The 16712-nt window shown below is 42.0% G+C and overlaps 1 protein-coding gene across 2 annotated transcripts in view; it reads left to right on the forward strand.

The window, feature by feature from the left end:
* The window catches only part of ARHGAP26 (Rho GTPase activating protein 26), a 488882-nt gene that overhangs the window by 245265 nt on the left and 226905 nt on the right, over positions 1 to 16712 (forward strand). For both annotated transcript variants that reach the window (XM_066272835.1, XM_066272836.1), the window contains exon 12: positions 6632 to 6668. In XM_066272835.1, the coding sequence (XP_066128932.1) occupies positions 6632 to 6668 (37 nt within the window). The remainder of the gene's footprint in view (positions 1 to 6631; positions 6669 to 16712) is intronic.

The following is a 16712-nucleotide window of genomic DNA, read 5'->3' on the forward strand; positions in this document are numbered from 1 at the left end:
TTTTGGGGGGGTCTAATTATTGCTTTATTTATGCCTTTAATTTAGATGTTAAAAGAAATCCCTCTCTGTGCTTTCTTAGTAAGGCCTGAATAATGATCATAATGGTTACCCGTAGAAAAATTCTGGGAATCCAAATGATTCTATAGTCTCTCTTTATTCTCTAGGGATGTATAAATTGAATTGGCTCAGCAGTGAACAGAATTTATTGCAAAATCACATTTTAGTGCAGAGGAAGCACATGAAGGCTTTCTTCACCTTCTTTTGATTTATTAAATTGCTCTCCCATTGTAGCTGCTGGGTGAGGACTCATAGAATTGCTGTGCCCCGTGATTTGTATCTAAGACCCACTTTCCTGCCTGGTATTTATCTTCAGGAGCAAGCCCTGTGGTTCAGAGGGAGTATGAAGTGTTACTTCTGTGTTAGGTGCCAGTTTGTTGCATAGGTTAGTAGTGAACACTTCAGGCTGGAATCAGAAGGCTATTCCCAGTTTCATTGTCTCTCTGATTTGTGGCATATTTTTTCCTCCAGTGACTCACCTTTCCTAGTTTCCCAGATTGTCTCATCCCCTTTCACCACCACCACCACCACCACCACCACAGTGCCTTATTATGTGATTAATGTTTAAGAGCTTGGGCTCTAGAAACAGACTATAGGAGTTTCTGTCTGGATTCTGGCCACTTTCTTCAGCTACCTAACCTTGGGCAAGTGACCTAACCTCTCTGATGCCTCAGTTTTCTCATCTGTATGATGGGAATAATTAGATGGTATGAGGATATATAGCCAGTAGCCACGGCCACCATCACAGCCTCCTGGCCCATGCAGGTTCGCAGTTGATTTGAACAGACGGTAATGGAACAATGGAGCCAAGAACTGGTGGGCCATTACATTTAATCCTAGCTCGCACCTGGTGGGCGAGAAATACACATAGTGGGAAAACACTTCCCTTTCCATTCAAGGCTCCCAAAGCCACTGACACATCCAAGTATTCTTAGAATCAAAGGTTTCTACCTCACCAGCTTTATTCACCTGTTCCCTATCTCCTTCTTTCTGCACAAACTCTGTACAAACTGGCTTCTCCTTCAGCACTCCGCCATCTTGACTGCCTCTCCTATGCAATGCTAATTTCAGGAACCGAGAGAGAGCGGACCCCCTGTCTCTCCCATTTTACAATGTAGAAACCAAAACTTTTAAGCCAGGGGTCCGCAAACTACGGCCCGCGGGCCGCATGTGGCCCCCTGAGGCCATTTATCCGGCCCCTGCCGCACTTCTGGAAGGGGCACCTCTTTCATTGGTGGTCAGTGAGAGGAGCATAGTTCCCATCGAAATACTGGTCAGTTTGTTGATTTAAATTTACTTGTTCTTTATTTTAAATATTGTATTTGTTCCCGTCTGTTTTTTCACTTTAAAATAAGATGTGCAGTGTGCATAGGGATTTGTTCATAGTTTTTTTTTATAGTCCGGCCCTCCAATGGTCTGAGGGACAGTGAACTGGTCCCCTGTGTAAAAAGTTTGGGGACCTCTGCTTTAAGCCAATATACAAAATAAGGAAGTCTCTGATACAAGGTTACTTATCCTGAGACATAAATGGGATTTTTCATAAGAGTGCACCACCCCACCCACATCATGCAAAAGTCTAGGGTGTGGGGAAATGTTTAGTCTTGAAAAGATCTTAGTATTAAAAGGGCAGGAAAGGCTTAGTCTTAAAACTAAGCCTTAGGCTATAATGACTTCGCTGGCTTACAGCCTGTCCCCCACACCCAGTGCAAACTATAAGCCAGCAAACATATACATCATATTTGCAAACTTATTTGACCCACAGAGAACTAAACAAGACAGTACATATAGAGTGCTTGGCATGGTGTCTGACATATAACTAGTTTTTTTTAATCGTTTTCATTGATTTATTATTGTTATTACAATTATTACATAAAATATATAAAGACAGGGCTACAAAACTTTAGTGTGGCCAGGTCTTGGAGTATTCTGGCTAATGAAGACAGACACACTCTAATTTCTCTTGGGTTGTTGAGAAAGTTTATTAATTGATCAGTCTTCCTATGAGCCATATTCAGAATTGTTGAGTGATTCACGTCCCCTTGAATTGATCGCAGAAAATTGGGTTCTGTCCTTTCAAGATGAAGGTTCTGGAGGCGCTTACTTGAGAGTATATAAATCTGAGATAGCTCTACTAATTGTAAACCAGAAGCCACTGTCAGAGACCTTTCATTTCAGGAAATTGCCCTTACCTTTCAACTTCAGTCTGAGACTACTGGGCAACTATGATTTCTATAGAAGAAAGTTTCCCAGGTGTAGACTGACCATTTCTAAAGGGTGACTTGTATATGCTTTGCCTCTGCTAGTATGGAAGGTATTTATGAATCACAGACTACTGGGATGGCTTGGTGGTTGTGTGCATTTGCCACTGCCTAGAAACATAAAAGAGGGCTGGAATATTTCTGTCGAGGCAGGATATTCAGTACACTGCCTCCCAACTCTGTGTCCTTGGAAAACTGTAACCTCTTGAGCCTCAGGTTCCACATCTGTAGACTGGGAATAACACCAGTAACCCATAAGGCGGTTTCAAAGATTAGCTGCCATCTTGTGTGGTACTTGGTAAATGCTCAGTAAATAAAGACGTTCTCAACCCTGGTTTGTGGCTCAGTGGATCAAGCATCAGCCTGGTGAATGGATATCCCAGCTTTGATTCCCGGTCAAGGCATACAGGAAAAGTGACCATATGCTTCTCTCCCTTTCTTTCTCCCACTCCTCCTTCTCTTCCCCTTTCCTTCCCACAGCCAGTGTCTTGATTGGTTTGAGTGTGGCCTTGGGTGCTGAGGATAGCACTGTTGGAATGCATCAGCCTTAGGTGCTAAAAATAGCTTGGCACTTATAGCATCGTCCCCTGAAGGGGTTTCTGGGTGGGTCCTGGTTGGGGTACATGTGGGAGTCTATTTCCCCTCTTCTCACCTTAAAAAATAAGACATTCTCTCTTAGTGCTTTTAGTTCTCTTAGTGCAGAGGAAGCATATGGAGGCTTTCTCCACCTTCCTCACTTTCCTCATGGTAACAAGATTCCACCTTATTGTGGTATCCTCTTACCATGCCACCATCTGGCCTTTATGACCATGAGAGTGCTCTTAAGCCCTGGGCCTTCTTGGTTGGGCCCTATAGTCACGTAATCCTGGAGGGCGTAGTTTATTAACTTCATTTCAGAATTCATTCTATTTGGCTCATTTACCCAAACCAGACAGAGATTAATGGCCTGGCCTCAGAGGATCAGGTGGCTCATATTTCTGGTGCCTTTGGCTCATTGATCACACCTCTCCAATTTGGGAAATTCTTGGGTGTTCTTGGCAGAGGTCTCCTGAGACCCAGGAAACCTGGAAGAAAAGTAATTTGATCCAAACTCAACCTAATTAAGAAGGGCCAAAAGCCTTGTATTTTGCTATTTCTTCTGGATTTTGCTATTTATAAATAGGAGCAAGTGTCTCTGGGATAGAATATTTGAATTTAATAGAAGAGATGGCTGGAAAAAAAAAACTTGCCAAAATATGTTCTTTCTCTCTGTACTTCTGTTACCCAACTTTCCAAGGTTAGTGAATGCCGTTCACCATGGATCACTGATCCCAGCTATTATGAGGCTACCCATTTTCCTAACGGTCACAAAGCCCTATAGGATCACATCACTGCCCCTTCACCCCATCCTTACCTCCTGCCTTGTACTGATTGCCAACCACACTGGCTTTCCTCCTTCCAAAAGGGCATGCCTTTCCCAACTCAAAGACCTGCACCTGCTGTTGGCATTGGGCCCGCACATCTTCCCGAGAAGGTCCTCTCTCAGCATTCAGGTCTCATGCAAGTGTCACCTCTTCAGAGAAGATATTCCCCACCTCAGGTCCACAGTAGACCTTTATTTTCTTCACTGTACTTACCAGTATTTGAATGTCTTATCTGTGTGTCTGTTTACTCATTTTCTTCCCTAGTAGGCAAGTTCCAAGAAGCAGAGATCATAGCTATAGTGTTCGTCTGTATCCCTAGCTCTAGAACATTGCCTGGCTGTTATGAGCACACAGTAAATACTTGTTAACTACATGAATGAATAAACAAATTAATGAATTACAAGTAACTTTAGATATTACCCATTTAGGAGGTCTTCAAACTTTTCAAAGCCAGCATCCCCTATTTTGGTAGTCACATTAATAAAGCCAATACAAGCAAAGGGAAGGAGGGCATTTGGATACTTGGGGCCTTAGCTTTTCTCCCCAAACCTCTGGCAGTCCTGTGTATGCTGTGGAGTTTGATTTGCAAAGCATGATCTAGTCCAGATTCTCTACTTGTACTGATGGCAGAGCTGCTGCAGAGGGAGAACGGGCAACCATGTTCCCTTGGCACAGAAAGAGTATCTTTTCCAAGGAGTATAAGCTTTTTTTTTTTTTTTTGTATTTTTCTGAAGTTGGAAACGGGGAAGCAGTCAGACAGACTCCCGCATGCGCCCGACTGGGATCCACCCAGCATGCCCACCAGGGGGCGATGCTCTGCCCATCTGGGGCGTCGCTCTGTTGCATCCAGAGCCATTCTAGCGCCTGAGGCAGAGGCCATAGAGCCATCCTCAGCACCCGGGCCAACTTTGCTCCAATGGAGCCTTGGCTGCGGGAGGGGAAGAGAGAGACAGAGGAAGGAGAGGGGGCGGGGTGGAGAAGCAGATAGGCGCTTCTCTTGTGTGCCCTGGCTGGGAATCGAACCCAGGACTCCTGCATGCCAGGCCGACACTCTACCACTGAGCCAACCAGCCAGGGCCCCAAGGAATATAAGCTTTTGAAATACACGTTAACTAATCAGAAGAACGGAATATTTTTAGAGGGAGAATAACACCTTAATTAAGGTTCAGCCTGACCTGTGGAGGCGCAGTGGATAAAGCGTTGACCTGGAACACTGAGGTCGCCGTTTCGAAACCCTTGGCTTGCCTGGTCAGGGCACATATGGGAGTTGATGCTTCCTGCTCCTCCTCCCTTTCTCTCTCTCTCTCTCTCTCTCTCTCTCTCTCTCTCTCTCTCTCTCCCCCCTCCTTCTCCTAAGATGAGTAAGTAAAAAATTTAAGGTTCAAAGTTAAAGTTAGTATTTCTATTATCAAATCAACTGCAAATGTTCATTGGGTTTAGCTCATGGGCTGTACAAAAGCAGGTGGTGAGCTGGATTTGGCCTATGGGCCATAATTTGCCAACCCCTGATATGCTGACATTATTTAATAACATAAAACCTCTGCTTTAGAAAAATATCATAGTGCCTACATTTCTCTGGTGATTATGAGAATATAGGCATGAAAAACAGAAGGTGAAGCTGGTCATAATAACTTAAAAAAAAGATTTTCAAAGTAATTCTGATGACCACTGTTGGCTGAGAACTGCTTGTTTAACCCTTACAGGAACCGAGCCAGGAAAGGAGAGCCACAGACTCAAAGGGGTTTTTACTGGCCAGGGATGTAAGACCCGTATCTTGAAAAAATTATTATATTTTGAATTTTATCAAAAACGTTTATGGAAGTGTGCTTTCTTTCTTGTTGTGAAAGTAATAAACTCTTCTTATAAAATTCAAATTTACAAAAGTCTGTAAGGTAAAAAGAATTGATCTGCAGTGTTAAAGCTTAACGGTTGCTAATGTGTATTTGTCCTGAATTTCCCACTTACTAACTGTGAGAAGCCTTGGTTAACGTCTCTAAATCTTGGATTCTCCATTTGTAAAACAAATGGAGAATAACAGTTCCTACCCAGCAGAATTGTTTTGTGGATAATTTGAGATAATTCATGTGAATTGCTTAGCACGTTGCCTGTTGCACAGTTATGTAGGTACACAAGTACCTACATAATATCATTGATTTTTTTTGCCTCCTGGCCTGCAAAGCCTGCACCATTTACTGTTTGGCTCTTTACAGAAAAAGCTTGCTGACTCTTGCAATGTGTCATTGTCAGTTTTACGGGGAGCACTTTTGCTTTTACGATTTCTATAAGACATTTAAGTCTTCTATTGTGAAAGTAATAAACTCTTCTTATAAAATTCAAATTTACAAAAGTCTGTAAGGTAAAAAGAATTGATCTGCAGTGTTAAAGCTTAACGGTTGCTAATGTGTATTTGTCCTGAATTTCCCACTTACTAACTGTGAGAAGCCTTGGTTAACGTCTCTAAATCTTGGATTCTCCATTTGTAAAACAGTGATAATAACAGTTCCTACCCAGCAGAATTGTTTTGTGGATAATTTGAGATAATTCATGTGAATTGCTTAGCACGTTGCCTGTTGCACAGTTAATGCTTAATGATTTCTAACTTATTTAAATTGAGTTCTCCTTTATAGCTTTATATACACACATAGTTTGTTTTTTAAAGAAGGAATATGGTATTTTCTCATTTTTTTACAGCCAAGTTCCACAGATGATTCTGATGTACACACACTTGAGAACAGTTGAAGTAAATACCGGGAACTAGAAAATTATAGAAGGGATTCATATTTGAAGGCTGACTAGAAATTACCTTTCATCTTATAGCTTAAACTAGGGAAAGGGTGAAGGTAATGGTTTTCTCTGGTGAACCTGTAGAGTGGTATAAAATGCACATAGTAAATGTTTATTTTTATTTTTCAGGTCTACAACTCGAACAAAGACAATCAGAGCGAAGGAAGTAAGTGTGGTCTTTGAACATTTTCTATAGTTGGGTTGGGACTGGGCTTTGAGAAGTTGCCACTCCAGGAAAGAGCCACCAGGAGGTGCTGTGGGCATGTTGGGTCTGCCCCATTTCCCCCAGTGCTGCCTGGGAGGCTTCCACCCTGACATACCACATCCCTGACTCCAGGCCACTCAGTGAGCCTCACTGGCAAGGCTTTAATGACACCTTGCATTATATAACCCTTCACACTTTACAGAACATTTTTTCATGTACATTCTCTCAGTTAACCCAAGGTCGTCTTAAGAATATATCTCCAATTCTGTCTAAAAGTCACCTAATCCAGTACTACCCAGCTCCCCAAGAGCCCTGTCCTATGAGAATGCCAGAATTGACTTTGCCTCCTACACAGTATTGCTCAGAGGACTTGAGAGGCAATAACTACCTTAGTGATCGCTTAGTGTTCTTTGTTGCCTCTTTGGGGAGGAAGAGTGGAGATAGCAAGCTCTGTAATAATCTTCCTCTTTGATGGGAGTGACCCTGGGCAGGCAGCCTCTGTAAAATAGACTGGACATTCCCCCTGCTGTTGGCTCTGAGCACTCTGGCTAATCATGATTTCCAAGGGCACCTGTAAAGATGAGGGAATTAAAATAAAACTGCTACTGCTAGAGTGTTTGTGCTGATTATCTCCTTGGTGCACAGGAGAAAAACAAATTCCTTCCAGGTTGCTATAAGAGTACAAAGGAAATCCTGTCCTCTTGCCTCAGATTTGCTTTGTAAAATCTACTTGGAAAAAAGTTCAGTGGTAGCCTTACCATGAATTCCAGTCCTGTCAGAAAACTCAGTAAAACAGTGACTCTCCATGTAGACAAAAGAATAAGGTATTGTGTGTGAAATTCATTATGGGACAGAAGTTTTTCCCCTTCTTCCCTCCCTTCCTCCCTCCCTTCCCAAAAAACAAAATTTACCCATAGTTTTATAATGGTGGCTTTTGGTAGGTTAAGAACAGCCTTTGGGTTTTTTTCCCCCCTTAATTCAACAAAGGTAATTTTTTTTTAAATTCAGACAATTAATTTTAACAGAGTGATATTGATCAATTAGAGTACATAGATTCAGAGAAAACATCTCCAGATCATTTTGACATTTGATTATGTTGTATACCCATCATCCAAAGTCAAATTGTCCTCCGTCACCTTTTATTTGGTTTTCTTTATGCCCCTCCCCTCCCCCTACCTCCTCCCTCTCCTCCTTTCCCTCCCCCTTGTAACCACTGCACTCTTATCTCTGTCCATGAGCCTCAGTTTTGTGTCAGCAAGGGTAAATTTTGTCAAGTAAATATTCAAGGAAACAAGTCATGTTTTCCCTTCCCTGTTAGCTGGTATTGTTTTAGAGCATTTGAAATCAATTCTGGCTAACTTGGGCTAAAATAACAATAGCAAAGACAGTAATAATCAAGAAGGAATACAGCAGGCTGTAGGGTAACTCACAGTAAGGTAGGAAGAGCTGAAGTACCAGGCTCAGCATCTCTGGAGGCCTAGGAACCAATGAAAAAGGGTCCCTTGCATGATATTTACAGGATGATAAAACTCAACTCTTTTTAGTTCTAGCCTCACTCTTTTGAAAATTCAGATTCCAAGGAAAGATAACATCACTGTGGTCTAGCTTGGGCCCTGCTAGGGTAAAACAGGACTCCTTGACTGACAGTTTCAAGGGTACTGTATAAAATGGGAGCAGAGTAGTTTTGCCAGAGAGAAATCAGGGAACCCGTTAGGACAAAACAGGCTAAATGCCAAGTAGGCCAAAGTAACAGATGGCTATACCATGCCCCAGCCTGGGACTACTTCTAAGGCCCCAGTAACAGTGGTGGGGTGGGTGAGAGGCATATGAATAGAGACCCTCAACCCGAAATTTCCTTGTAACTGATCTTATGAACCAGCTTGTCTCTGCTGGAGATGAGTACTGATAGATTTGAAAGATGACCCTGATTCTATCGGTAGGCATTGTCAGCTAGTTCTATCCTTCTGTAAGGCCTTTTAGGAATATATATTGAAAGCCTTTAAAAAGTGATTATGCTTTGACCCAATTTGTCCCAAAGAAACAGACTAGAGTTCAAAGATGCTTGTGCCTCAAAGGAGTTCACTGGAACTTTGGTAATAATAGCAAAGAATTGGAGACAGTTTAAATGTCTAATGTGAAATTAAAATTGTCATACGGTACTATGTAGCTTTTAAGAACAAGAGAGATCTATATATATATATATATATATATATATTATATAATACACATTATATAACATACACAGTACTCAGTGTACTCTTAGTTGAATTTTTAAAAAATCATGTTATAGAACAATATATTCAGTAAAATAAATTATTTGATTTCACCTGGATCAGCAGTTTTCAACCTTTTTCATCTCATGGCACATATAAACTGATTACTAAAATTTTGTGGCACCCCTAGAAATATATTTTTTGCTGATCTGACAAAAATAGGTTCAATTTTTTATTGATTTACCCCCCCCCCAAATAGTAATTACTTATCCTTTTTGCTCCGAAGTGACTTTTTTTTTTTTTTTTTTCTGAAGCCGGAAACGGGAAGAGACAGTCAGACAGACTCCCACATGCGCCCGACCGGGATCCACCCCGCACGCCCACCAGGGGCGACGCTCTGCCCCTCCGGGGCGTTGCTGTGCCGCGACCAGAGCCACTCTAGCGCCTGGGGCAGAGGCCAAGGAGCCATCCCCAGCGCCCGGGCCATCTTTGCTCCAATGGAGCCTTGGCTGCGGGAGGGGAAGAGAGAAACAGAGAGGAAGGAGGGAGGGGGATGGAGAAGCAAATGGGCGCTTCTCCTATGTGCCCTGGCCGGGAATCGAACCCCGGTCCCTGCACACCAGGCCGACGCTCTACCGCTGAGCCAACCGGCCAGGGCCCAAAGTGACTTTTTAAAAGTTATGTGCCTATACTTGTATATAAGGATTTCTGGTACCAAAGAATTAACCAATCACACTCAACCTTGTTATGCAATATGACCTATAAGATGCAACTCTATTATATGATCTGTATATTTATGGTTCAGGGTAGGGTATTCATACCAGATAGTTGTTGTTGTGTTGGCTGTTATCATTTTTTTGACAATCTAAGGGGAAAGAGGTCAGTGCCTCTTACCTCTTTAGGTTATTTAGGGCAATAACTTAAATAGTTATTGCATGTTTTAAAAATTCTTGCAGCATACTTGTGACACACTGGTTGAAAATCACTGGTCTAGATATATTGATAGAAAAGGTCTGGAAATACATTTTTCATTCAAGTTTTCATCAGTATGAAGAGTGGATTATTGTGAGAGACTGACTTTCTTTTTTAAATACCTCTCTACACTTTGCATTGCCTATAGCCAGCATATATTTTATAATAGTAGCTATTAATAGATAGCATTTATTGACCATTTACTATGTTTCAGGATATTTTATGCATTTTAGCTCATTTAACGCTTGCAACACTCTATGACGTAAGTGCTTCTGACCCACTTTTGTAAATTGGGAAATTGAGGCTAGTAAACTCAAAGGACACAATTTAATCTTAGTGCTAAGTCTAACGACTGGACGGTTAACCACAAGGATATTCTGCATCCCTGGGAAAAGAAGAATACAGAAAGTTCCATTTTGGAAAGCATAGCCACTTGCCGCATTCTGCTTCCGGCATCCAGTTTTTCAGAGTGCAGAGAGTTGGCTCCTTTGAGCTGTAATGATTCTTCAGTTATTTGCCCTTTCATTTAGCAAGCAGGAGAGAAAAAAGATTGGTTAAAACATATGGGCCACTTTTCCAGGAGTTTAGATAGAAATTATTTTTGTCTGGTGTTGAGATACATATTCTGATCACCGAATTCCAAGGTGGCCAACCCAGAGTGGTGTTCTTGGTTGGTGCCTCCACCTCCCCTGGCATTAGGACCCCTTTTCCTGTCATGCAATGCCTTAGCCGTCCCTCCAGTCCAGAGTGGTTGTATTTTTAGTATCTCCGAGAGCAGTAATTTGCATCTTCACCCCCCACACCCATCCTTAGGGCTCCTCTGCCACAGGTGACACTCTTGCCCAGAGTCTCAATTCTCCTGCAACTCTTTTTCTGTTTGTACTACCATCAAAATTCTTTTAAAGTTAAGAAGTCATTCTGATATGAATTGAAGAGTGGGGCATTGCTCTTGTACCTTTTATATCCAAACTGCAATTGTCTAGCCCCCTAATCGGCAAACTGCAGCTCACGAGCCACATGTGGCTCTTGGGCCCTTGAGTGTGGCTCTTCCACAAAATACCACATGTGGGCGCTACCTCGATACGGAATGTACCTACCTATATAGTTTAAGTTTTAAAATTTTGGTTCTCAAAAGAAATTTCAATCATTGTACTGTTGATATTTGGCTCTGTTGACTAATCAGTTTGCCAACCACTGGTCTAGCATTCTCTCTCTGGAAAATGTTTTGGTGGGAATTTGAATGTCAGCATTTTATCACAGAGCTGGAATGGGCAGGTAGCAAAAGGAAATTTCTCTGGGGCACTTCTGAATTGGTTGCTTTCATCTTGAAATTTCTCTCAGGGCATACAGTGCCTCCCTATAGGATATAAGACTGAGCCATAAATGTCTGTCAACTGCTGGTATTTTCCAAATGATCCAATTGCCTGGGAGTGGATGGGAGCAGATAAATATAATATATTTGCATTTCTTGCAAAGCCTTTTCCTGCCCCTTTTCTCTGTTTGAATCTCAGATTTGAGGGATTGAATTAATGTATTCCCCCATTGGTGGCACTTTATCATCACAGGACCCTGCTCATTCATTTTCATTCCTATTTCATTCTTTTTTCAATTTCTATTCTTTTCCTCCCCTCTAGGCCACCATTCTAATGTGTACTTTTAAACTGCATTCTTGGACAGTGCATATCTTTTTATTTATTTGTATTTTTAAGTTGCATAAGGGGTTATATGTTTTGTTCAGGTTCTTTCTTTGCTCCCTCAGCATGGTGTCAGGAGCCATTCATATCCCTCTGTCTACTACTGGAGCATGGTGTACACTTCTGGAGTCTGCTGTACACTCCATGGTGTAGAACACTGTGTATCTGTGTCTGCAGGGATGCCCTCCACCTGACCACACCTCCAGTTACTCACCACTACTAACGACACCCCAAGGAATATCTCTGCACATATCCCTCTGTGTGACAACTTTTTTGGGTTAGATGCATGAGGGGAATTGCTGGTCAGTTAAAGGGGTATATATGCTGAATCTGAGGGTTGGCTCTCCAGTCCTTCTCCGGAGTGGTTGGTCCACAGTCCCACCTGCCCGCCATGCGGATTTCTCCATTCCTCCAGCTCTTGCCATTATTTAGCTTTCTACCTTTTTGGTTAGACTCATTGTTTTATTTTGCATTTCTTTGGTAATGAATGATTTTGAGCATCTCTTTATATGCCTGTTTGCTGGATTTCCTCTTTTGTTTTTTTTCCTATTAATGTCCTTTGCCCATTTTTATATAGCAGTTGCCATTTTTTCTTAATGATTTGTAAAGTTCCTTCTGTATTCTCTCAATATTAATTCCTTGTTTTAGACATTTTAAATATTTCTTCCCATCATCTGTCTATTAATAATATTATGTGTGATAGTCTTCCTTAAGTATAAAGCCTTAACGTTATTAATATTCAAATTCATCATTGTTTTGTTTTGTATTCTGGTGGTTTATGTTTTTGTTTTTTTTTTTATTTGAGAGAGAGAGGAAGGGAAAGAGATGAGAAGCATCATCTCAGAGTTGGCATCCTTTTAGTTGTTCATTGATTGCTTTCTCATATGTGCCTTGACCAGGGGGCTCCAGCCAAGCCAGTGATCACTTCCTCAAGCCAGCAACCTTGGGCTTCAAGCCAGTGACCTTTGGGCTCAAGCCAGCGACCATAGGGACATGTCTATGATCCCACACTCAAGCTGGTGAGCCCATGCTCAAGCCCAATAAGCCTGCACACAAGCCAACGACCTTGGGGTTTTGAACCTGGGTCAGCATCCCAGGCTGGCCACTGCACTACCGCTGGTCAGGCTGGTTTATGATTTTCAAGTTGAGTTTTAAAAAAGGCCTTTCAGATCCTTGTCACAAAGAGGTATACGTACTATTTTTTTTATTGGCTTCATGATTTTGTCTTTCACATTTAGGTTTCTAGTATGATATCTACCATTATATGTGGTGTTTCATGAAGACCCAGTTTTATTTTTATCCATATGAAGAGTCAGTTTTCCCAATAACATCTACTAAACTTTCCATTCTCTCCCACTTTGAGCTCTGATGCCCACTTTATTGTACATTAGGTTTGCATTTCTGAGCCCGGTCTCAGCTCTCTGTCTCCCAGTTCTATTTCTTCTCGTGCTCAGACCTCTCTGGTTTTTGTATGACTTTGAGGCAGGCCTAATATTTGGTAGCTTAAGTCTCCTATCTTTACTCTCCTTTTTTAAGGGTTACTCCACTTTATCCTTCTGTATGAATTCTGGCATATGTGTGATAACTTCCTCAGACACTAAAATTTGTTATTTGGGATTGCATTGAATGGTATTGATGAATTTGGGAGGACATTGATACTTTCATTGATATTAACTTATCTCCTCTAAGAGCTTTGAATGTCTTTGCATTTATTCAGACCACCTTTGTCATTTATTAGAATTTTAGTTCTCTGATGAGAGGTCCTTGGTCCTTGGGTTGGCTAATCCCTGAACAAAAACCACTCTGATATTTTTGCCAATCCCCTGGATCCTGCTGCCATCCTCAGATCTTTCCCTGGGTTTGTTCCTGGAGTATCAGAATTCACATCAATCACACCAACTTTTCTCTCATGGGCCAAACTCTTACCTGGTAGAGAAGGGAAGAGGAAGGATGGAAGTAAGGGTAGCAGAGAGGAAGGAAGTATGGTTTGTTGCTCCTTAGGCTTCTTTACTGAGGGAGTGACCTTACCAGTGTCAGTAGTCTAGAGTCTAGACAGCTGATACCTGTCACTGATTTGCCCCCTTTCTTATTACAAAGAACAGGACTCTGCATTGGGAAAGAGCCCTTCTTCCCACCCTCTGTGTCCCCCTTGCCATCTTCAGGCCTATCTCCCCTGTCTACATGGCCTGCTGCTTGCTGTATCTTTGGCTAAAGTTGTGAGATTACTCCCCAAGAGCTCTGTGAGAATTGGTTTATTCTCCTTTGCAATGACCTTGGGTCAGAAGGAGGAGGAGAAGCCAGGAGATAGCCTGTTCTCAGCCCCAGCTGCTGCTGTCCTGTAGTCCCACCTGAGGCACGGTTAGGAAGCCCAGGGCTTGTCAGAGAGGATATGCCCATCCAGTGCAAGAGTAAGGGAAAGGTAGGCTTTTCTAGTGTGAGTTGGTCTTTTCCAAGTTTGAAGTTTTAAATAATAAATGTCTCTGCCTGTTAGCTCTAAAACGATTAGCTTGTTTACGGAAATGCTGCTGTCCCATTGTTTCCCAGCTTTTGAAGGCTGAAGGCTGACAGATTGACACAGAGAGGGCTCCATCCCTTAATCTTGATTTCATAATGCCACTTCCCTTGATATATTAACTTGAATTCCATAGGTTAATCGGATTATAGTCAAAGGAATATCCTGCATTGCTCTAGACATGCCTTCTCATGCACTCAGGACCCAGCCCTACCCTGACCGCGTGGCTTCTCAAGATGCCATTGCAGTCACTAACTCTGCTTCCCACTCTTGTTGTACATACTCCTATTTGCTCTGACCCGAACTTTTGCTAGATTTCACTGCAGGAATCCAGGCCTCCTGTAGCTCTTCATTTGATTAAAACCTGTCAGAGCTCTTAAGCGTCTCTGTGATCTTGGGAGACCTGAGAACTGAGGGGTCAAGGACCTTCACAAGTAGGACACCCATTTCTGCTGTTTTTTTTTTTTTTTTTTGGTTTCTTTTTAATTCATAATTCATTTTAGAGAGGAGAGGGAGAGACAGAGGGCGAGAGAGAGAGGAGAGACAGAGAGAGAGAAGGGGGGGAGGAGCTGGAAGCATCAACTCCCATATGTGCCTTGACCAGGCAAGCCCAGGGTTTCGAACCGGCGACCTCAGCATTTCCAGGTCGACGCTTTATCCACTGCGCCGCCACAGGTCAGGCCCCATCTCTGCTTTTAAGGAGTATGTAGTCTGCTGTTGAGAGTCAGACCACTGGGAGACAACAGACAGATATGTGCATGTGTGTCAGTCTGCTGTCTACAGATGAACCTGAGATGCAGACAAAATGCCCAGAGCCAGTTGCTTTGCGAGTCTATTCAGAATGGGCTTCTGTCTAGGCTAGAAAGACTTAAAAAAATGGAAACTTCTCACCTTCCATCTTCACAAGAAAGGAAATATAACACTTCCTCTTTGCTTCCAAGTCTTAGTCCTTTCATTCTTTCCAGTTTGTTTTTAATATAGTGCTTTCACAAGAATCCTTTGTGTTTGTATAATGCTCAAAAACCAATTGTAGTTTGCCAAGTTGTTATTCACATAATGGGCCATGGGGGAAGAGCAGTGATTGGAGAAAAAATGCAAAATTAGAATTAGGATTTAGTCATACAGGATCTGGACATTGAATCTCTGAACTTTACTTAGACTAATTTTTAACACTTATCCTTATATCAAGCTAAGGGTTAACAAACTATAGCCTGTGGGCCAAATTCACCACTGTCTGGTTTGTAACTTTAGCATGGATTTTCACTTATTATAAAAGTAATATGAAGTCATTATAGAATATGAAGGAAAATATAGTAGTGATTCTCAAAAATTCAATGAAAATCATCTATAATACCACCCCGAGAGATATTCTTTTTGCCTTCTTTTTAATGGTGTCTTATATGTATTTTTACAATGTCAGTATATATTTTGACTTAATTGGCATTATACTGAATATACTTGTTTTCATCACATTTTAAAAAATTTACAGGCATTTTTCTGTTATGAAAATTATTTATAAATACAATTTGTAATGGATGTTTACTATTCTATCATAGAAGTATATCCCAATTCATTGAACTATATGCTATCATTAGACTTAAATGTCCTTTCTAGGTTTTTGACATTATGAGTAACATCAGCCTGAGCATCCTTGTACCTTAGTCTCTGCAGAGTTCAGATAATTCCTGTGGGTAGGCCCTGCCTGCCAGGTGGATTGGAGAGAGCTCTTTCTGGGGAGGGCAGTGTGTGAATGGTGTGGATTAGCAGGCAGCACACTGGCTGTGGAGCCTTCAGTCAGAGTTGGACCACTCTGTGCTTCCGTTTCCTTTTCTGTAAAATGGGGATAAGGAATAACACTTACCACTGAGAGCTGCTGTGAGGATTAAAGTTTAGCACAGTATCTGGCATGTTAGCCAGTAAGTGCCTAATTCCTGCTGGTTCTTATCCTTCTCATTATCTGGCCATGCGAGCTACCATCTCACACGAGAAGGAAAAGCTCATCTGATTGGCAGACCTGCTCCTGAGGGGAGCAGGGGTGAACCAAGGCGCTGCCAGCAGGCCGGCCCTTTTCAGGCTGGTGCCGGATGAGTTTTGTTCAGGTAATCATGAGTGCATCTCTCAGTGGGGTATGCACACTGCTGGTGGCACCCTGATCTTTTTAGATGTACTGTACTAGACAAACACTTTAAATTACCATTTAGATGGGGGGGGGGAGGCTACAAGTACATGTAAACGCCTGGTTTTCTACATGTTATTGTTTAGCACAGGGGTGGATGTTTTTAGTTAAGGGCCAATAGTAAGTATTTTTAGCTCTGCAGTGCTATAGAGCTCTACTGTTACAGTGTGAAAGCAGCCCTAGACAATACGGAAACAATTGAGTGTGGTATTTATTAGTAAAACTTTACAAACCAGACAGTGGTGAATTTGGCTCACAGGCTATAGTTTGTTAACCCTTAGCTTGATACAAGGATAAGTTTTAAAAAATTAGTCTCAGATGGCAGGAGCTCCTGGCAGGAAGCATGAAAGTGGTATGGGAATGGTTGCTGTTTGCACAAATGCTGTTCGCAACCGAATTTACACCTGATCAGACAGACTTAGAGAGTTCAGGTAGCAC

This window comes from Saccopteryx bilineata, chromosome 4, assembly GCF_036850765.1.
Source record: "Saccopteryx bilineata isolate mSacBil1 chromosome 4, mSacBil1_pri_phased_curated, whole genome shotgun sequence".
NCBI lineage: Eukaryota > Metazoa > Chordata > Mammalia > Chiroptera > Emballonuridae > Saccopteryx > Saccopteryx bilineata.